At 39.4% G+C, this 21143-nt stretch overlaps 1 protein-coding gene across 10 annotated transcripts in view; it reads left to right on the top strand.

The window, feature by feature from the left end:
* The window catches only part of PPP4R1 (protein phosphatase 4 regulatory subunit 1), a 67686-nt gene that overhangs the window by 31655 nt on the left and 14888 nt on the right, over positions 1 to 21143 (top strand). For 9 of the 10 annotated variants that reach the window (XM_074822017.1, XM_074821989.1, XM_074821970.1 and 6 more), the window contains 7 exons: positions 4329 to 4471; positions 5866 to 6012; positions 7724 to 7831; positions 8571 to 8636; positions 10933 to 11091; positions 12111 to 12241; positions 13756 to 14273. In XM_074822017.1, the coding sequence (XP_074678118.1) occupies positions 4329 to 4471; positions 5866 to 6012; positions 7724 to 7831; positions 8571 to 8636; positions 10933 to 11091; positions 12111 to 12241; positions 13756 to 14273 (1272 nt within the window). The remainder of the gene's footprint in view (positions 1 to 4328; positions 4472 to 5865; positions 6013 to 7723; positions 7832 to 8570; positions 8637 to 10932; positions 11092 to 12110; positions 12242 to 13755; positions 14274 to 21143) is intronic. The other variant, XM_074822008.1, reaches the window with a different exon arrangement.

The following is a 21143-nucleotide window of genomic DNA, read 5'->3' as shown; positions in this document are numbered from 1 at the left end:
ACCCAGATTTTGTTTATACTGTGTGCAAGCCTGATCCTGACTGTGTTGTACAGTGCAAAAAATATATAATACAGATGTATTCCCCAGCTGGATGAGCTTACGCTTTAAGAAGCTATGTGTAATAATTTTAACTGATACTGCCATGCTCTGTTCACTGTGGTGATGACCAGGCTATAAATTTGGTTATAAACAACAGAAAAGTTTAAACTGAAATAGCAGACACTGTCATGTATTGAAGCTGCTGAAATCTGTATTTGGAGCTGCCACCTGTCTAAGCTGAAGACAAAGCTGAGGAATGGATGAAGAGAATGAGAAAGCGCTGTATCTTCAGTAGAAATTTTTGGCATTGTTGCTTGAGTCTTTAGGAAACATAATGCCAAAAAAAGCTCTACTGTAACCCCATCAGACTGCAAGATTAGGCTCTATTCAGTACACACTGGAACATATGCTTCAGCATTTGGAAGAATTGAGCTCTTATCTAAATTGGTAAGCTTAAGGTTCAGGTTCTTGCATAGCAGCAGTAATTCCTCAGAACAGCACAAATGCCTTTTTGATAGCGAATTATGGTGTTGCATTACACAGCCCATTACATACACAGTGCTCGTTTGTTTGTTGAATTGACCTTACTAAGATTGCAGAACCATGTACTTAAAAGTTAGGGAATGTAAGAACTAAGGTGACTTTACAGTTCTAGTTCATTCCTGGGCATGAATTTTTCAAGTCTTTAATTGCATCATCTCATCTGTCTGTGTTTCTCACAAAGCCAGAACTTGCTTAGCAGCTCAGGAAGAAGGGGGTCACTTTACATGAGCAGCTCTTCTGTGTTGTCAGGTGGTCTGGCTGCAAGTGCTGCATAATAGGCAAACCCTGTTATGAAGAAAAAGGGATCTTATGTTTTTGGTACTCATTGCTGTCTTACTGGAGTGCTTCATTTAGAAATTTATGAATTCAATTTCACAGCAGACCTAGTCAATTTGGGGAGAGGGAGTGTTGCCATTACTTTACCAGTGGGTGGGCAAACTGTAGAGGTATCAAAGTCAAAACAGTCTGCCCATTTTGAGGGCCTAGTGTCTGAAGCTTTATATGTAGTTCCTGACATGCTTAATACAGAGCTTTTGCTGGCTTTGACTGCAGTGGTGGTATTTCTTCAGCAGTGAAGACACAGAGTTTAGACTGCAATCAAATGAGTAGTGTGCCAGAATGAAGACTCTGGCTTGAGCATTTTGCACAGTTTCACACTAGGCAAAGGAACGAGTCGGGTTTCTCATCATTTTGCTTCTTTCACTCTGTTTTGATGGTAATATCACAGTAAGCAGTCCCAGTGCCCTCTCTTACCATCACTTGCTTGCTTCCATCATCAGATAGTTCTGCTACTTGAGGAAAATGTGTGACTGCACGGGGAAACCAATCTAAATGCCAGTTCTTGCTGTTTAATCATGCTGCTGTGGTGGGGCAAAAGCTGCATCAGCCAGATCAGTTCTTTGATATGGTTTGTTGTCTGGCTGCACGAACAGTTGCATTGGCATAATGGAAGCTGCAAGGTTTGGGAGAGTGGGAACTGCCTGAAGCAAACTTGGAAACAATTTAAGAAACAGTGCTGCCAAACATGCAGTCTTAGCCAAATTTATCTTCCTCACTCTCCCTCCCCTCTGCCCCCACCTCCCAAGTCATCTTCTGTCTGCTGTAAGAAAATGAGGCAGGAGTCCTAAGAAATGAGAATGAGATCCAAGTGATAAGTGTTGTGTCACAAGCCTCTTGTACCTGTAGATCATGTCCTGGGCATGTCTTGAAATAGCAGCCTTGTGGAAAGGTGGGAGCGAGTCCCTCCGCCCTGGCATTGGGCCCTGGTTCTAGTTTCTTGTCCAGCAAGTTCCAGTCTCCCTTCCCTTTAGTTGCTAGTCTTACCTCCTTGTCACGCACCTCCGTCCCTCCTTGCACAGCCTTGATGGTTCCTCATTCTGCTCTGTTTCCCATCTGCAGCCTTTTCAAAATAATTGCTCTTGGAGGGAGTCTGTGCAGTGATGGCTTTCTCTGTCTAAAAACATGCTCGGCAGGGAAGGACTCTTCAGTTTGTAGTTGCTGTACTCTCTGTCAGCTATGGGGCAGGTGCTTTCAGGGTGTTTTCAAGGCCCCTTAGCCACCTTTGGGCAGGTTTTCACACAGACAGAAAAAAACCATGTTGAATTGTAAAAGGACTTCTTTCTCTGACACATTTCAAGACCCTCTTCCAGGGTGAAGAAGCTTAGACCTCCTCAGATAAGAGGACCAGAATTCACCGTAGGAAGAAAATAGATGGTTTTGCCAACTTTAGTCTTGAAAACAGCTGATCTGCTTTGGTTGATGATTATTCCCCCCCCCCCCCCCCCCCCCCCCCCAAACCTTATCCTAGTGAAGAATTGCAGTTTATCCTATCTTGTGTTAATAGTAGGAGGTGCTGCAAGCTCCCCATAGAAAGCTAGACTGAAATTAGAAACTTAAACTGAGGATGGTAACTTTGTATTCTCTATGTTTTTTAGAAAAACTGCAAGTAGTATTTCCTTTGTTTGCATTAATATGATATGTAGAATTTAGCTTTCAGAATTAATGATCTTATTAACTATTATGCTTGTCCTGTTTACGGGTGCTTACTTTGGTGAACTGTCCTGTTTAGTGCTACAAACATAGCATTTTATCTGTTCACTTTTGTTAATTCAAGTCTGCTAAAACTTGCACATAGTTTGAGTAGTCGTCTTCAGGATCTGACTTCTTCAATACAAACTTCAGGATGTGTGTATTACTTATGGAGTTCCACCTACGCATGTTTCAGAACATCTGAAGTTGAAATAAAAAGGCTTTTGTCCTGTGTGTTCCTGTTAATGTTTTGGGAAGAGAAACAGAGCGGATGGGAGACTTTTTTTTCTTTATTGTTATGAACAGCTAACCTATTCAGTATTGATTTGTCTGGGATTTAATTTTGTATCTTGAAACTTTGTTGGCAATTCATAAACTTTACAGATGATTTTGGTATGTTTTTCTGTAGGAAAAGTAATTTAAGTCTGTAGTCAAAGAAATAGAGCCTATAGGCATTTGATTACTTTGTGTGCTATGATCTTTTCTGTCCTCAGTGAAGAAAAGACTGCATACAGCATGGTATTTGCTTTATCTTTGTTTTGTTTTATTCAGGCCCAAGTTGTCACTTGTCATCAGTGTTCAAGAAAGCCAAGTGGTGCATGCATTGGCCATGTTAAATACAAATGCAAATTACATGCTTCTATCTAACAAAAGGTTGTATTTTTAATGTATCATGTTAATTCCAAGTATTTCAAGGAAGATGGTTCTGGTCATACCGTTAAGATCTACCTGAACAATTCATAGGTAAAAACTTAGTAAGGCATGTGTAGCCTGTGGACAGTATACATCTTATTACTTAAAACATTGTAAATCAAATTACTGTAACTTGAGAGTAGTTGATGGGTTTTTGTTATGTGTGTTTATAGGTAACAGTTCTCTAATGTAACCACATATGTCAGCAAATTCTGAAAGGACAGAAATACTTAGTTCTGAAATTACTTTTTTTTTCCTTCTCTGTGGATGAGTGGCCTATCCAGCATGTGGTGATGATGTACTTTTAAAATTGAAGCTTTTTTAATATTTGGAATCTAATCCACACTTGTATTTATTTTCTTGCTTCTCCTCTCATCCACCAAATAGATGTGCATGTTCTGTGGGGATTAGGATTCATTCAAGCAGTGCACTGTTTCCTGAATTTAATAAGTGAATGAAATATTTTTTTAAATAGTCACGAACTTTGAAAAACATACCTGAAATGTTTAACAGAAGCAACTGGAAAGATGCCAGACTTTTCTATCTGACGAAAATATCAGTAGCCTTAAAAAGCAAAGAATGAAAAAGTATTTGTGGTTATGGCTGCTTGTCCTGCTCAGTGGGATCTTTGCTGCCCTGAGAGGCTGTGGCCAGGAGTCTCCCTCAGTTCACTTTTTCTCACAGTGGTACCAATTTTGTCTTGACTTTCTGCTTAGCAGGTTGCTTTGAAGTAGGTGGTGCTTATAGGGGGTTCAGACAGCTTCTGATATAACATTTGGTGGCTTGCTCTGTTATACCTCTTGGCTTTTCACTGAGAAGGTAGGACCTGTATTTTTAGTAGCTTAGCAGTACAGAGTGTAGTTGTACCTGGTTTTGCAAAAAGATGGTGCTTGTCAAAATGAAGCTTGACATGAACACACTGCCATGAACACATGAGAACATACTTTGTATGTAAAAAGCTTATTCTGACAGTATGATTGTGAACATTTATTGTGGCTTTTTTGGTTTTATTTTGACCCTGACAGAGCCAACAGTACGGGCAGAACTGATGGAACAGGTGCCTCATATTGCTATGTTCTGTCAAGAAAATAGACCTTCAATACCATATGCTTTTTCCAAATACTTACTGCCTATTGTGGTACGATACCTCGCAGACCAGAATAACCAGGTAAGTGTCTTTTACAAATAGTTTATTAACTGGTTGAATATACCTGGTGTAATGCTAAATTTAAGTAATTTAGCATCATACAAGTCTGTAATATTTCAGGGTAAAAAGATTTTGAACGGACATGAAATACATGGTGCTCTGAATTTCAATTAAAGAAAATTTTCAACTTTTTTTGTCTAACGTGATCTGCTCTCATTTGGGGCCATTTATCTGGTATTTTATATTCATGAACAAAATCAGTCATTTTGATAAGCTTACATAATTTAAATTCTGACAAAAAGGAACAGTAGTCATGAAAAACTGACTCCTTGCTATAATTCAATTTTTTAACACCATTATGTACCTTCGCAACTAGTTATTTGTATATCAATCCAATAAAGCTTTTGGATTGAATTTACGTGGTTTGTTTGTGTGCATTTATGAGTTTGCCTAAAGCTTTCTTCAAGCTTCTCTGCATCATTTCAGATTAGGGTAATCCTAAGTGGTACATTATTTTAAGTATTTTAGGCCTCTGAGTTTGTCACTCTTTTCTTTGCCCCTTCTAGATTTTCCATAATTAAAAGTAGACACCCAAACCTATTTTTCTTAGTAGTAGTTTTGCGAATTCATGTATAGTACAACAAGCATACTTCTACTTGATATTCTCTTGCTAGCAGATGCAGCAATTCTTTTCATTGTTTTAACCTCTGTTGATACTTCATAGTTAATTTGGCTGGTTTGCTCTGAAACAAAGATCTCAAATGTGTTTTCAAAATGGCTGCACTGCAGTATATAGTCTCTTTATGTAATGTTTTCTCTTCTGGTGAAATTACTTTTTTTGAGAGGCAGGGGTTAGCCATGTATGAAGTCAATTATTAATGGTTATCTTGGTTTTGTACAGTCCTACCTTTTTTAGATGGGACTAAGCAAAATTGTGTCTTAGAATTTAAAATACATTTGAAATAAGCACAGTTGTTCATTGTCAGCCAAACTTGTTAATCTCAGAAAAAGAGGATTTGTTGAATAAAATTCACGTTCCTTAGAACTTTGTTACTCCCAAGTTACTCCCAAAAAGCAGTAGTTGTGCTGCTTTTCTTTATGTATCGCATGAGCTTTGCCATCACTACTTTTTTTGACATTGCTGTCTGTGTTCTGGGGAGCATGTAGGTGGACACTTTTATAACAGCATTGCCTTAGTTTACAATACACAGGTGTTCTTGGCTTCAGACATAGTTTGTTTCAAACATGATGTGTTTGCAAAAGTGCTTTTGGAGCACTTGGCTTCTTGCTGAGTGCAATTAGTGTAGGTGTGTGGTAGTATATAGGTACAGCTTCCAAAATACGGGATGCATATTTAAATAAACCAAAAAACTCCCTTTGAATTCTTTGGTTCAATTTTTGTCATCTTATGATAGGTAAGAAAAACAAGCCAGGCAGCATTGTTAGTTCTCTTGGAGCAAGAACTCATAGAGAGATACGATGTGGAGACCAAAGTGTGCCCTGTTCTGATAGATCTGACAGCTCCAGACAGCAATGATGATGTGAAGACTGAAGCTGTGGCTGTAAGTAACAGCAGTACCAAATCACACAGTGTAATGTTTGCTTGAATGCTTGATATTACAGTGATGGCAGTGTCTTTTCAAGTTGCACATCGATGGAGCATTCAAAAGAAAAAATTATATTGGTGTCCATAACTAATCTGTAACTTTTTCCATGCTGTGTTACACTGAAGGTTAGATTTAATTCAGTAGCTTATACATTGTCAGGGAGAGGCTCATCCCCTGCACTCCGGGTGTGCTGACTCCTGCGATATCCTCAGATGCGGGAAACTCAACTGTGTGGTGTTTGGCTGCTGGCTGGGTTTAAACCATGGCATATACGCTGTAAAGAAGACCCAGCTGGACAAGGAAGCACCGAGGATTAATTTTATCGACTCCTAAAGCATCTGCTATTGTTGTTTTTTTTGGTGTTTTTTTTTTCTTTTAGTTTTTTCAGGTTGGTTTGTTTTATGGAAATTTAAATTCCATATGTGGAAAATTTCCATCAGTGGAAAATCTTTAATGCTTGAATTTGGTTGGTCTTTGCTGTATGTCTATTCTCTTTATTGATTTTGTTTTATTGGGCAAAGTAATAAGCATCTGAATTGATTAACTCATGGTTGGTTGGTGGTTTTCTTTTTTCCATTAGACACAACCTTAATTTAAATTTATTATGTGTCAAATTAAAATAGTAAGTAAATTAATAAATTAATTTATAAAGGGGAAATGGCAGATGATGTATGCCCTTATGTTTCCCTTGAATTTTTGCAGTTTATGTTGATGCTTCTTGCTGGGTAACTTATTTAAATTATTTTTTTTTCTTTTTGTTTGAGAGAGACCTCATTTAATTTTTCACTTTTGTGATGTGGCTGGACTTGCAGATAAGTAAGCAGGCTGGGCACTATTGTGCTTGGCACCATATTTCTAGTACTTTTTTGAAGAAGCTTACAAATACATAAGGGAATAAAATTTAAAGCAGAATTGTTTTGCCTATCTTCATTGTTTAGAAGATACTGGAACTTGACAAAGGTTTCTGTAGCTCACCAACCCCCTAGAAGTTAGAAAAATAATAATTTGTTATTACAGGAAAAGGAATTTAAATAGTTCTACTGATGTGATTAGGAAAGTTAAACATAAAATTCTTTTAGATTACTGTCTTTGAACGTTTTAGTAAAAGTCAGAATGAAAGAGCAGTTAGAGGGAAAAACTCCCTTTATGATATGCTTTTTCAGTAATTTTATGTTAGGGAGTTGAATGTGCTCAATATAGTGTGTTGTAATTCATATTTAAATCATATAGAAGTTGTAGAAGTTACTTAAGCATATTAGTTGTCAACAATTATCTATTAATTGTAAATATATATTTGTTAAGTATTGGAATAGTGAAAGAATCTTGTACTTGGTTTAGTTTTCTAAGTCTGTTTGGTAAGATATGAGAGTAATTTCTGAGAGTTCAGTTAATCTCCATTAGTTAAGAATTTGATTTAGTTTGAAGGACCAATGTCTTCTGCAGCTGTGTTATATCTCGACAGGAGGAGGGTGAAGAGAAGGGAAAAAAAAAGGTTTTGCAGAAGCAGCCAAATCTTTTCAATTCAAAAAATGGATTTTTTCAATATCTTTCACAATTTTCAATAAAATTGTGCATCAGAATGAAAAATAAACATAAACCTCTTTGTAACTGACATGGAATTGTGTGTTGTGCAAGCATCCCTGATTAGTGTCTGTCTTGCCATTAGATAATGTGCAAAATGGCCTCCATGGTGGGAAAGGACATCACGGAAAGACTTGTTCTTCCTAGGTTTTGTGAGATGTGCTGTGACTGCAGAATGTTTCATGTTCGTAAGGTATGAATTATCACCATCTGGTCTGGATTATCTGTGAAAGGAGTGTCATGAACTTGGAACTTGTATTTCACTAAATGATTTTTTTTTTTTTTTTTCCTGCTAGATCCCATTTGTGACATGTATAAGAGTAACCCCATAGCTTTCATTGTAGCTCACATTTTGACAGATTTTTATAGTTGTCACTGAGGGGTTTTTTTCCAGAGTCCCTACCTTTATTATCAGAAACAAAGAATCTGTTTATCCTTATGATTGTGTAGGTAGCCATGAAAATGTGAACCAACTGTAACAGAGCTCATATCTCTGTGCGTAGATGGAATTAAAGATGCTCATTAAGATGAAATAAACCAGTACTCCATCATGGTATTTAGGTGCTGAGGCTGTGTTTTGGTTTCACCCTTCCACTGTGTATTTTATTTTTCTTGATAACTGTTTGTATTCTTTAATTTGACAGTACTTTGAAATGCATTTTATCCTCCTTCCTTTCACTTAAGTTTTGGGGTGTTTCTTTTGTGATTAAAAAAGGCTGATTAAGCTTGAAATGAAGAAGACAATTTTTAGGGTTGTGTTTTTTGGTTTTTTTTAAACCATGGGGACTGATGGAATGGGGAAGTAGCTGATAGTGAGTTTGTACTGAAACCTGTTTTTATGGTTTTAAGAGCTGCTTATTTTTTTCCTTTGACTTTGTTTCCTATATTAAAACTATGGTTTTAGTGGTTATTTCTTGCATTTCGTCTGCAAGGTATGTGCAGCCAATTTTGGAGATATCTGCAGTGTGGTTGGGCAACAAGCCACTGAAGAAATGCTGGTAAGACATTTCTTAAAGGATTTTTCTTTTTTTTTCCCACAAGTCAGTAGTGGAGCTGGGGGTACAGGGTACAGAAAAAGGGGAGCTGAAATGATTAGACAACTACTACACACCCTTAGTAAAGAGAGACTAAAAAAGCCGTGACTCTTCAGTTTTTCTGACATGAGACTATGATTGACATTAACAAAATCTTAGAGACAGTTACTATGAATACAGAACTCTTCCTTGCCAAGTCACACAGTCTAGAGCTAAGGGGTACTCAATTCTAGAGCTGGCAGAAGGGTTTAAACCAGACTGAAGAAAATACTTCAGGCTGTGGATGCAGGGAGTATTTGCAAGTTCAAAAATACATTAGGCAAGAAGTAGGGAGCAATATGTCTTCTAATGTCCATAAATGTGACGAGAGATTGCAGGTACAGGAAGAGTGTGGGGGGTGTAGACTGCTAGAAGTGGCGAGGCTTATGTGGTCTCTTTAAACAGCATCACTTGATACTCCTGTTCATCGATTTTAATCTTTTAAAATCAGTTTTCCTGACTCTAACAAAGCCTCACAGCCCTCCTGGGAAGAAGGGAAGGAGAAAGAAAGGCAGAGAAAATAAATGAATCTGGGCAATAACAAAAGAAGTAAAGGGAAGAGATACAAATTCAAAATGGAGAAGCAGGGAGCTGAATGGAGCAATGAGCAGAGGATCCCTTAATGGTGCCACCCTGGCAGGTCCAAGGAGCTGATGGATGTTGCTAGGTTTGGAGATGTGACAGGGCTAGGGAGCAGAAATCGGCCTGGGATCTTTCTTAAAGCTTTCTCCTCTTGGGGATGTGACCAGTGAACTTGTTAAGGGCCAGAGGAGGTTGACAAGTCAGTGCCATGAATTAAGGAGGAACTTATATGGAGAAGAGTGTAAATGCAGGCATGACTTCAACAAGAGGCTCTGCAGCCTGATGCAGATGTGGTATTGGGACAGGTAGGCCTAGTGTGACCCTCAGGGCATTTTTTTACGTTCTTACAGCATTTGCTGCATTTTCCTTTAGGTACTGTGTGATTCAAGCCATCTGATAATGAAGTATCATTGCACAGATTTACATCCCATATGTTTCTTGATTGGGAATATAAATTGATTTCTCTCACATAAATGCCCTCTTAGTGATATGTGTCATGAACTTGGATTAAAACCTTGTAGAGGGTGTAGTTAAACTATGAAATTAAAAAGTGGTGTTTATTTAATGTGAAAACAATAACATGTGACTGGATGGTTGGGGATCTCTTTCCGTAACAGAAAAATGCCATTTTTCTGCTCTTTTTAGCTTATTTAAAAAAAAAAAGGGGGGGGGGGGGGGGCAAAAATCTGAGTGGCTTTAGGTAGAACTTAATTTTGTAACATAAATGCTCTTTTTAATCAGAAGCAAAGCCCAGAAAACTTTGCTGCAGAAAGTAGGAACAGCTGAACATCAATGATAAACAGAGCTGTACCAACAGTCGTCGTATACCACTCTGCCTGTTGCAAGCAAAGGCAGCCATATGATGATGACCAGAATGTCTTTGACTTCCTCACCTGTGCTCTGTCCACTGTTTCATCCTTACCATTACTGTTCCCAAAAAAACCCAAACAACTTCAAAATGCTTCAGTTTTATTAGTAAAACCACTGCTCTGTTCAAACTGATTTTCTTTTGCACCACATGCAGTGTTTCTCTCATTGCCCTCGTCCTGTATGCAGTTCAGGACCTGCTTTGTAGTGTGGGTGGTGACAAAGACTGGTAAATCTGACAATGAGAAGTTTAGGTGGAAAAAAAAAAAAAGGCTTTCTTTCTGAAGATGATCTTCCTTTGCATTTCAGTGAGAATCTTAACAAAAATCTGAAGTGGTCTCTGATAGGTAAAATGTTAATGCACCAGTATTCTTTGTGTTTTTGTTCCTTTCAATGCTAACTGCTTTAAAAGAATGGTATAGAGATGAGGTTTTGTCTTACAAAAGGTTTGCTGGGCTTGGGGATATTTTTGGAGTTGAGTTTTCTGAGGATTTTTTGGTTTGGATATGAATCGGGTTAGAAGGTTAGTACTCTTTTGCTATTCTTCAGACAGGTGAGTTTTCCTTATCTGTATCCGTGAGTAACATGAGAGCAACTGATTAGAAGGGTGGTGCTACTGAATGTGTGTTCCTTGTCTTGCCAATGTTAAACTAATGCATATGAGTATGAGGGCAGAGAACCAGATGAAGGAAATGAATGTGAAAAAAGAACTTGCTTTGAAACAAGTACTGCTTGTTAAGATTTGCAAACTTACTCACTATGTTCCTAACAGCTGCCGAGGTTTTTCCAGCTCTGCTCTGATAATGTGTGGGGAGTTAGGAAAGCCTGTGCTGAATGCTTCATGGCAGTTTCTTGTGCAACATCACAGGAAGTCCGGAGGACAAAATTGTCAACCCTTTTTATTAATTTGATTAGTGATCCTTCACGATGGGTAAGAATTGCTTTTTATTTCTTGAATAGCTCTCATATTTAAAGGATTTTACTGCGATACTCCACATAGAACGTCTCCCCATAGGTGTGGATAACATAACTTGTTTCACGCACCTCAAGCAAAATTCTTCTTGGACTGCTTAGGTTGTCAATGGGTGTAGAGAGTCCCTCGCATTTTCACTGCACCATGTGAGAAAAACTGTCAGTGGGATAGCTTTTCTTAGCTACAGAACTGCCTGTAACTTAGCACTGCTGAAAATCATTAACAAAACTGGAAAATTAGAAGTGATTTATTTGTATTTCTTCAGGTTCCCTGTCACCACCTCCTTTTTTCGGGGTGAGTGGGGTGGTGGTGTTTTCTTTTTGGGTTTGGTTGGTTGGGTTTTTTGTATGGTGGGGATTTTTTTGTTTTGTTTGTGTTTTTTTTTCTTGAAGATCTAATCTTCAAACCTTATGAAGTCTGTTACTGAGCAGACTACTTCTGAGAGCCAAAAGTAGATCTTTTGCACAGGAGCATGAACTCTTGAATCCTGGGAAGTCATGCAAGTTGTAGCCCAGCAGCATTAATCAAATAATAAAAAATGGAGGTAGATAATTGTTGCGAAGAGGAGAACAAATAGTAGGAGAAAGAAGGAGCAAATGAGCAACATGGACAAATAAGAAAGGGAAAGAAATGCAGAGCTTATCAGTCAAACTTATGGTAGTGAAATGTCTGTTCACTGCACAAAATTTTTCCTTTCAAGTTGTTAAAATTTTCAACTGAGCTGTCAAATTTACCTGCTTCTACTATCTAAATAATTGAGATTTCTATGGTTGTGGGGAATAGGCCTGTCAACTTAGTTACCTGTGGTTTAACTGGTTTTTACCCTGCTTTTTTTTTTTTTTTAACTTAGCACCTTACGTATACAGCTGGCTGACTCTTTCCAGACAAGAGCCTCTGCTGTAGTGGCAGGTGTTTGTTTCATAGGACAGCAAGATTGATATATAATTTTTTTTTCCACCTTGGACCCTTTCCACTAGGTCCGTCAAGCTGCTTTTCAATCTCTGGGGCCTTTCATATCAACTTTTGCTAATCCATCCAGCAGTGGCCAGTACTTTAAAGAAGAAGATGGTAAAACCCCAGAAGATTGTGGTTCTGCACAGGAAAACAGGTAAAGAATTTTCTAAATCTACAAATTATTTTTTCCTCCTTGTTTTTCTTCTGTATGAACTGCACGTTAAGAAAATTCACTTTCCTGTATAAATTATTTATCGCGGTAAATGGAAATATCTGGACTTCTCATCTTACTTAAGACTACCAGAATTTTTAGTTACTTACTAAAAATAAATGACTATTCAGTAACTTCAGATACCTTAGGGTATATCTTTTGCGATGAAATGACTGACCTGATAGACAAGTGAGGGCAGTGATTATAGTCTACCTAGATTTCAGTGAGGCTTTTGCCATGGTCTCCCATAAGATTCTCATGGAGAAGCTGATGAAGTATGGGCTGAACGGGCCGACAGTGAATGGCTGGGCCCAGAGGATGCTGATCAGCAACATACAGTTGGAGGCCAATAGCTGGTTGTGTACCCCAGTGGGGTCACTATTGGGTCCAGTCCTATTTAACATCTTCATTAATGATCTGGATGGTGGAGCAGGGTGCACCCTCAGCAAGTTTGCTGATGACATAAAACTGGGATGAGCGGCTGATGTGCCAGAGGGTCGTGCTGCCATCCAGAGGGGCTTCAGTAAGCTGGAGAAATAGACTGGCAGGAATCTCTTGAAGTTCAACAAGGAGAATTGCAAAGTCCTGCACCTGGGGAGGAACAACCCCAGGCGCCAGTACAGGCTGGGGTCTGACCAGCTGGAGAGTAGCTAGGCAGAAAAGGCCCTGGGGGTCCTGGTGGGCACCAGGCTGACTGTGAACCAGCAACATGCCCTTGCTGCAATGGCCAGTGGTATCCAGGGCTGCATTAGGAGTGCTGCCAACAGGTCGAGGGAGGTGATCTTTCCCCTCTGCTCAGCACTGGTGAGGCCACAACTGGAGTGCTGGGTCCAGCTCTGGGATCCCCACTATGAGAGGGCATGGACATACTGGAGAAAGTTCAGGAAGGGCCAGAAAGATGATGGACTGGAACACCACCTCTATGAGGAGAGGCTGGGAGAGCTGCTCAGCCTGGAAAAGTGAAGGCTCAGGGAGGGTTTTATCAATGTATACAGATACCTGAAGAGAGGGTGCAAAGAGGACAGAGCCAGGCTCTCTTCAGTAGTGCCCAATGACAGGACCAGGGGCAACGGACCCAAACTGAAGAACAGGAGGTTCCCTTTGAACATCAGGAAACGCTTTTTTTTAACCGTGAGGATGACTGAGCACTGGCAGAGGTTGTCGAGGGGGGCTGTGGAGTCTCTGTGTTCCAAAATATTTAAAAGCCACCTGGACACAATGCTGGGCACCTGGTTCTGGGTGGTCCTGCTTGAAGAGGGGGTTAGTCCCAGATGACCTCCAGAGGTCCCTTCCAACCTCAGCCATTCCGTGATTCTATGAATTATTTTTCTATGCTGTTAAGTAAATCTAGTTTGATAAATAGTAAGCTGATAGTATGTGTGTGAATTTTCAAGAGCATGTGCTTGCAACAAGTATATTCTGGTTATTAAATGTTCATTTGCTTTGGTACTCAACAGTGAACAAGTCAGGACTAGAGAAGATGTCACAACAGAGGATGAGCACAACAGGACAGAGGATCTGTCTTCACATGTTGATAACGACAGTTTTGGAACAAAACTTGAAAATGCCATGGAAGATCAAAATACAGTGTCAAATAACTCCCAGAGGGAAAGTGATTTCCAGACTGAGTCATCCTTCCATTGCACTTTGTCTTCAGAATCTTGTGGGGAAATGGCTGATGAGAACGAGCTAAGTTCTCGTTGCTGTACAGCAGGTCTGCGGGAGACTGGGCTGAATTCACAGGAAACCTCTCTTTCAGAGCAGGAATTGTATAACTCTTTCCATTTCTGGAGGACTCCACTTCCTGAAATAGATATTGATTTCGAGCTTCAGCAGACTTCTGAGATAATACTCGATAGAGAAATTCAGGAACTCGCTATGCCAGTGTCTCCAAACGTTCCTATGGCAACAAGGAAAGAATTGGAAGAAATGATAGAAAATTTGGAACCCCATATAGATGATCCAGATGTTAAAGGTATAGTAAAGATAAGCGTCTTTAGTGTTTGGAGATATACATATGTTGCTTTAACAGTTTGGGCTTTAACCTTTCAGTTGTTTTAAGTCAGAAGTACTACTTTCTCCTGGTCCTCAAAGAGATTGTATCTGTTTTGATTTATTTGTGAAAAGTGGTGATGAACTAAAAGAGAACTTGAATTTATGTGAAGATGTTTAAGGGTAGTATAACTCCTTCCACAAACTGAATACACATACAGTTAGCAGTATAAACTTCTGACTGCATGTTTTGACAGCATAATCAAATAGATGGTTCAATGGTGTAAGCTGTTGATTGGGAAATTAATTTGAAATTAGCATACTTGCAAAATACGAAGACAGATTAAATTCTTTTTTTTAAATATTGAAGTGTGATAAATGGTTTTTGTTTTATGCATTATCCATTTTATTTTTAATGAATTAGTCTTCTCCATTTTTCTGCAAGGTCTTTATTATTGCAGTCGCACGTTATCAACTTAAGTGTGCCAAGTTTGTTGGGTCAAACTGAGAATTGATTCAAACTCAATTCTGGAACTGAACACACATCCTTCATTGTAAAAGCTCTTGAAGGGTGGAGAAGGGTTTCATAAGTATGACCAGCTGGTGGAGCAGCACCTCAGAGATACTTCCTGGGCTAAAATGCCTTGGGTATTTCACATGTACCTGCTGGATATACGTTTCTCTTGGTATTTGTATAATAAATTCTAAGGCGTATCAAGCTTGACTGTGACAGTCCAAAAGTCCAGAGGTACCACTAAGGAAAAAGCTGTGTTTATCTGGAGCTGAAGAATCCCTAGGGGGAAGCATGCCTCTCTACCAGAAAAAGTAGAAAGGAAAAAGAGGGGCAAGCTTGGAGTGGGTAAAATATTTTAGAATAAACTGATGCTGCTTTCAACTTCTCTTTGTTGTTAGTAGGTTGATATGCTAATAACTTTTCTTCAATCTGTTTTGGACTGCTTCTATTTGAACTACTGTGAAGTCAGCAGATGAAACTTTGTTGCTTTAAGAGTGCTTTGGGCACTCTCTAAGGGAAGAGAGAAAAAAATTTCAGCCTTGCTAATGATCTCCGTCTCCACATAACCCATCTCTGAAGCCCGCTGTTAAAACTTGCCCTGCTATTTAGGTTTGTTTTATAAAACCCTGTTCTGACCAGTTGCAGAACATACCTTAAACACTTTTAAGGAAGACTTATGTAGGCATATATCTGTACGTCCAGAATTGCCCTGTGTTACATGGTTGTTTCTGTCATGTGTGCATGTCTTGTTTCAGAGTAGTTCGGGTTTTTTTTCTAGTGCTCTTGACTGGTTGTCAAGAGGTTTTCTGTGCAGTTGTTGACTAGCACTTGTGCATTTCAGTAGAAAACTGTTACTAGGTTGACAATGTGGGTTCCCAGTGCCCACAAGTTAGGAAAGACTTGAATTAAGGTTATCAGTGCCATTTATTCTAATTTGGGGTAAGTGGTCTTAATTCCTGAGTCACCTTTGTATTTCAGTCAGTACTTCTGACTTGGTCAAGGCTGTGTATTGAAGCCCCATGAAACACACCTTCTAAACCTTGGACTTTTTTCTTGCCTGTATTCTCATTATTCGGTCTAAATATGAAATTTAACAACATGCCTGTTTTGATTTGGTAATGTTGCTATTTTAATTTTACACAAAGTGTGTTGAGGCATAAGGAAATTGAGACTAAAACTGATAGAATGGTATTTATTTTGCATGCTTGTCTCAAACACCAAAGCACACATAGAAATGGTGGCTATCCAGACTTTAGTCTCAGAGTAGCTGACTTAATGCCTGTGTTTTGGACCTTACACTCCATAAATTGTGACAAGAGGGAGGTAGACTCCCTTTGGGAGTGATCCAGATGATCAGAGCCCAGACTGCCTCTTTGCTCATGTCAATACCAGGAATAATGCTTCCATCTTTACCATCTAAAGCTGTTGTTGCAAACTGATGGTATAAATATTCAGTCCAAAGGCTGTCTTAATTTGTTAAGTTCATAGAAATTTTACAAGACTTCTTAATTTCGCAAATAGTTTTGTCTCCAATATATGTGGCTTACAACTGTTTGCCAAACAGCCCTAGTCCCAAGTAGTGCTTAGGGTCTTTCCCTGCCCTCCCCATTCCTCCTTGCAAGACTAGCCATTACGTTTTTGAGTCTTGTACTGTGAGTGGACTGGTTCTTAACAGCAAGGACTGGGCAAGCTAGGAATTTTTTTTTTCCTCTTTTATTTCTCTCTTTCTTTTTAAATCCCTGTGACCTTTTTCTTGCACTTACTTTCTTCATTGGTTTGCTGTTATCCAAGTCCTGGATTCCTGCTTCCGTGCCGTGCCTCTGTCTTTATCGCTGCATTCCCAGCCAAGGGATGGGAGCGGAAGATGCTGTGTTCTCTGTGGTGGGTAAGCGGAGGCCTACCATACTGAAGAGCTCCCATAGGTACACATCTTCTGGTTTCTATAGCAAATGGGGCAAGCATCCTAGAGACATCACAAGATGAAGTGGGGATGAGTTAGCAGAAGTGTAATTTGGGAGTGAGACTGTAGTGTAGGATGTTATGCATGTGTCAATAAGGTTAAGTTGTTCAGACAACCTTAACTCTGGCTGTACCTAGCCTTTCAGTGCTTGACTGTGCAACTTCAGCATCCTTCTCTTAATATGTTTTGTTTTGGATAATATTTTCTAAACTTAAAAAAGGAAAAAAATTAATACCTGTTGTGCGGAACCATATTGGCCAGAGTCATTGGCACGGGGTTTTTGAAGGGTCTTAAGATTACACTGAATTTTTATTATTTGACTCTGCAGAATAACTGGTGATGGTACCTTCATGGTACAGTCAGCGGAGGTTGATGATTTCCATTTTGGTAGTTGGTTTTAGAGGCAGTCCCTGGACAGCTGAGGCAGATGTGGAGATTTGGTACTGGAGTTCAACTGGCAATGATTCTTTGAGTCGGAGGAGTACAGTTGTTTGTTTTTCCCTGTGCTTTGTGCTGTATATGCATCTATAGCAACTACTATACCTTTGTACCTCTATCCCCTCCCTCTATATGTACTTTCTCTCTTACTTCCTTTTTGTTTTCATTTATCTCCCTTTCTGGATTCTGCATTCCTCTACTTCACATATCTCACCTCACCCTTCTATGTTGTGTGAGATGCTACTTCTCTCACCTGCTTGCATCATTATAACAGAAGTATTGAGAACAGAACAACTCAGTTTTTATCTAAGGGGTACCTCAGCATACCATGCCAAGGGGAAGGATCGGTTGAAAGGAAAGGCACTGCCAGCTGGTACAGCCCAGGGTACAATGTGTTCAGTGCATACCCCGATCTTCCAGACATCTTGGCTGCCAAGCACTAATGGGTTACTGTTTACATACACAGAATGAACTGTTTGGCTGTGTGGATTTTTTCTCCTGTTTTTGTTTGCTTGTTTTGGGGGTTTTTAGGTTTGTAACTTGACTGTGTCTTCTGTGTTTCTGTAGTGCACCTCCCTATCATCAGAGCAGTTTCCATTTCAAACTACAAATCCTTGCTCCAAGGCATGGAGACTGATGAGGTCTCTGGCAAATACAATATTTTAACAGTGGCGAGTAACCATCATAGAAAATACTATTTTCCATAATCTCATTCTTAGAAAGGGGTGAACTGCTCTAACTGAATCTCACTCCCAAAAATCTTTACCTTGAGGCTTTCTTTCCTTATCTAGCTTGTTGCCAAAAAATCTGAGTAAGGGGTAGTTGAGCAGTCAGCAACCAAGATGAAGACAGCCTGTCTCCTCACAGACAAACTCGACTGGCTAGCAAGGCTACACAAGCTATGTAGAGTTAAGCAGTGGTATGTAATCCCCGTCAATAACACCTTTCCAATCCACTGGCCGGACATCCTGAGGTCTTAAACTAGGGGATGGAAACCTGCATGTTCCTCTGAAGTATGCCAGCTCTTTTGAAATTATCACAGGGTCTTTATTCAGGTCCCCTTCTTCCAGCTCACTGAGGCTGCTGCTGTCTTCACTTACTTCAGAGGTTGCTTTTCTTTCATCTGATGTCTTTATTTCTTTACTTTTATTTCCAGGGATGCTTTCTTCAGCTTTATTTATCTTCTTATGTTCTGCATGGAAAGTGATAAATCATGTAATGTCAGCCTTGCTTAATATTATTTGGGGGAAGAGAGAAAGCCTGACTTGCAAGTTACTGGGGCTAACTGTGGCTTTATGCCAGTTACAGGCTGCTTTGCCAAATGGACACCTAATAGGAATAAACCAGCCCAAATGCAGGGTAAATTGATCCCATTCCCTTATAAAAACTATGTTTATAAGTTAGGCTGCTAATGCTGCCTGCAGTAAAGTCTTAAAATATATTGTTAATGGAACAGTAGGTGAGGAGAAAGTGGAGAAGAAACTCCTTATTTTTATGTTTTAATTACTTGCATCTCCGTACACAATTAATGCAGCCCATAGCTTTTGCCTCTGAGTAAGAAGTGTGGGTAAGGAAGGCAGTTCCTTCAGAAAAAAGAAGGGAGCATGCCACTTAAAAATATCAGTGTCTTCTAGTGAAACATCAGGAGAAACAGGAAAAAAAACCCAAAGCATATTGAAAGGACAGAAACTCCTAAAGACTGGGAAATTTAATAAGGCCAGGTAAAATGTGGTTCTGAATTTAGAGACTGTGCCAGTTATTTTAGGATGCAGGTGCAGTAGCCAAGAGTAAATAATTCCTTGCTGAAAAAATCTTACCTGAAACAAAAGTCAAAGGAAGAAAGAGTTAATTAGCAGGTAATTTAAGATCCAGTGAACACTGACTTGATCTTACCAATTCAATACGTGGGTTCTGTGTTATGCACAAAACTGACTTTACACTCCAATTTTTACTGAAGGTAGTTGTGAAAGCTAGTTAGCCAGCAGATTCCCTTCCAGCTTTCCTCTCAAAACCTTGCTTCCCAAGAGCTCTGAGGCATTTCTCTGTCATGTGTGAGAGGGGAGCCCTATCCTTTGCTTGTAATGGTTTTCTGGAAAAGGTTGCCTGTCTTGTGGCTGTAAGGAAGATCTTTATGGAAAATGGGGAAGAGCAGCAGCAGCCACCTCAGTCAGGAGGGTGTAAGCACAGATCTTGGGACTGTGTCACTGTGTAATGAGGTTACCAGGGGATGTACCCTGGCACCCTGAGCCCAGGATGGTGAAGACAGCTGGGTTAGAATGCTGTCTCAAGTTTCAGTATCTTTGAGGCAGCCCCCTAGAGCTGCGCACACATATGCACATACTCACACATGCACTCTCTTTCTCTTCCTCCTTTACTAAGCAGTCCACCATTCTGGAGCCTCCCATAATGACTGTGCTTGGCTCTTTTCTGGCTAGGACTTTAACATGTTTACCGACTTCCCATCATTCACCTTTCAGTGAATGATGGCACTGGAGTCACCCTTGCTGATGGGACCTATGGAGAAGCACTCAAAGAAGAAAGATGGCACTTGCCAATCAAAGAAATCCTTGGGAGTTTGGCCTCACCTGTTCTTCATCCCTACGTCTTGGGATTGTAGTTGACAAGAAGCTGAGGATTTGCACATTTGTGTCATATCTCCTCTAGGGCAGGCAGAGGAAATCAGGATACCTGTGGTCTCCGTCCTGTTAAGCTCCTAAGCAAGGGTGGTCCAGGCGTGCAGGCTGACAGTGGAGCATGGGTGGGGAATATGTCTTGGAAAATTCCCAATTACTGCTGTAGATACCTTCACTCCTCTTACTGGAAGTAATCTTTGGAGCTCTGTGTGGATTGTTCAGTAAATACATATTCAGTGTTGAAGCAGTATGTGTTACCTAGTCAGGGTAAGCTTTCTGGACTTTTAAGTGAAAATGAGAGGAGCATACATTTTTCATGAAGTTGTCTTTCATGAAAGAAGTCTTTGTGAAAAATGTCTCCTTGATGTGCAGCAGAATATAATTATTTTTAATTTTCTTGTTTGATTTCTCAAATGAGAATAAACTTGAAATCAGACAGACGTTTCTTGCCCTAGTAGGTGCTCTGAAATGACCACCTACTTTGGCTGATTTTGCGGTGATTTATTTAACTTTTAAGTTTTGGTGGAATCTACTAACCTTGATCTTGTTTATTCTCATGGGCCTTAAAGTACAGAGGTTTATTGTTGAAGTAACACTTGAAGAGTGAGGTCATAGCAAGCTTTTGTTAATATTACAAATTGTAAAATTCCTATTTTATATATTTATATACAAATTATATATTGTAATTATAGATATGTATTGAAACTGTATTTTCTAACATAATGTGTTTTATAGTGGAAGTATTAGTATGCTGTTGGTTTTGTTCTTCAGTTTCTAACTTGCTGTGGTTTTTCCTGTTGAGGTGAATTACAGTAATACAGCAAGAATTTGGCTATTCTATCAGAAATTTGACACAGTTACAGAGATAGCATTGCATATTGTAAGGAATTATCTTTTACTCCTGCTCATCAGACTCAGCCTAGAAACTAATGAACCTGTAGTATGTTATCCAACTTTTGCTAGCCAAGGTTGTGCCAAGTTACAATTTTGCTTCTTGTAACAGATGTATTGGATATCTGTTTATTCTGTCTACAAATGAGTCCAACTTTCTTTGTTTAATTTTTGTTAATAATCCTATCAAAAAAACTAGAGGGAGAAATGCAGATTCTGTAATTTATTATGGTAATGTGGGATTAAAAGCAAGCATATGGTTTGTTGTTTAACTTCATGGTGAGCATTTAAGAAACCTTGGAAAAGCCAAAGTCTGTAAGGAACAGAGTTTCTAGGTGGCTGGGTAAATTTAATGGGTCAGGAGATTACTTCTGCTTACCTTCTTGGAAAGAAGTAGAGGAGGAGAGAGGCAGGGTA

The sequence above is a fragment of the Strix aluco genome, chromosome 1 (genome assembly GCF_031877795.1).
Source record: "Strix aluco isolate bStrAlu1 chromosome 1, bStrAlu1.hap1, whole genome shotgun sequence".
Lineage (NCBI taxonomy): Eukaryota > Metazoa > Chordata > Aves > Strigiformes > Strigidae > Strix > Strix aluco.
Note: the sequence above shows the minus strand (reverse complement) of the source record. Positions and strands in the feature narration are given on the sequence as shown.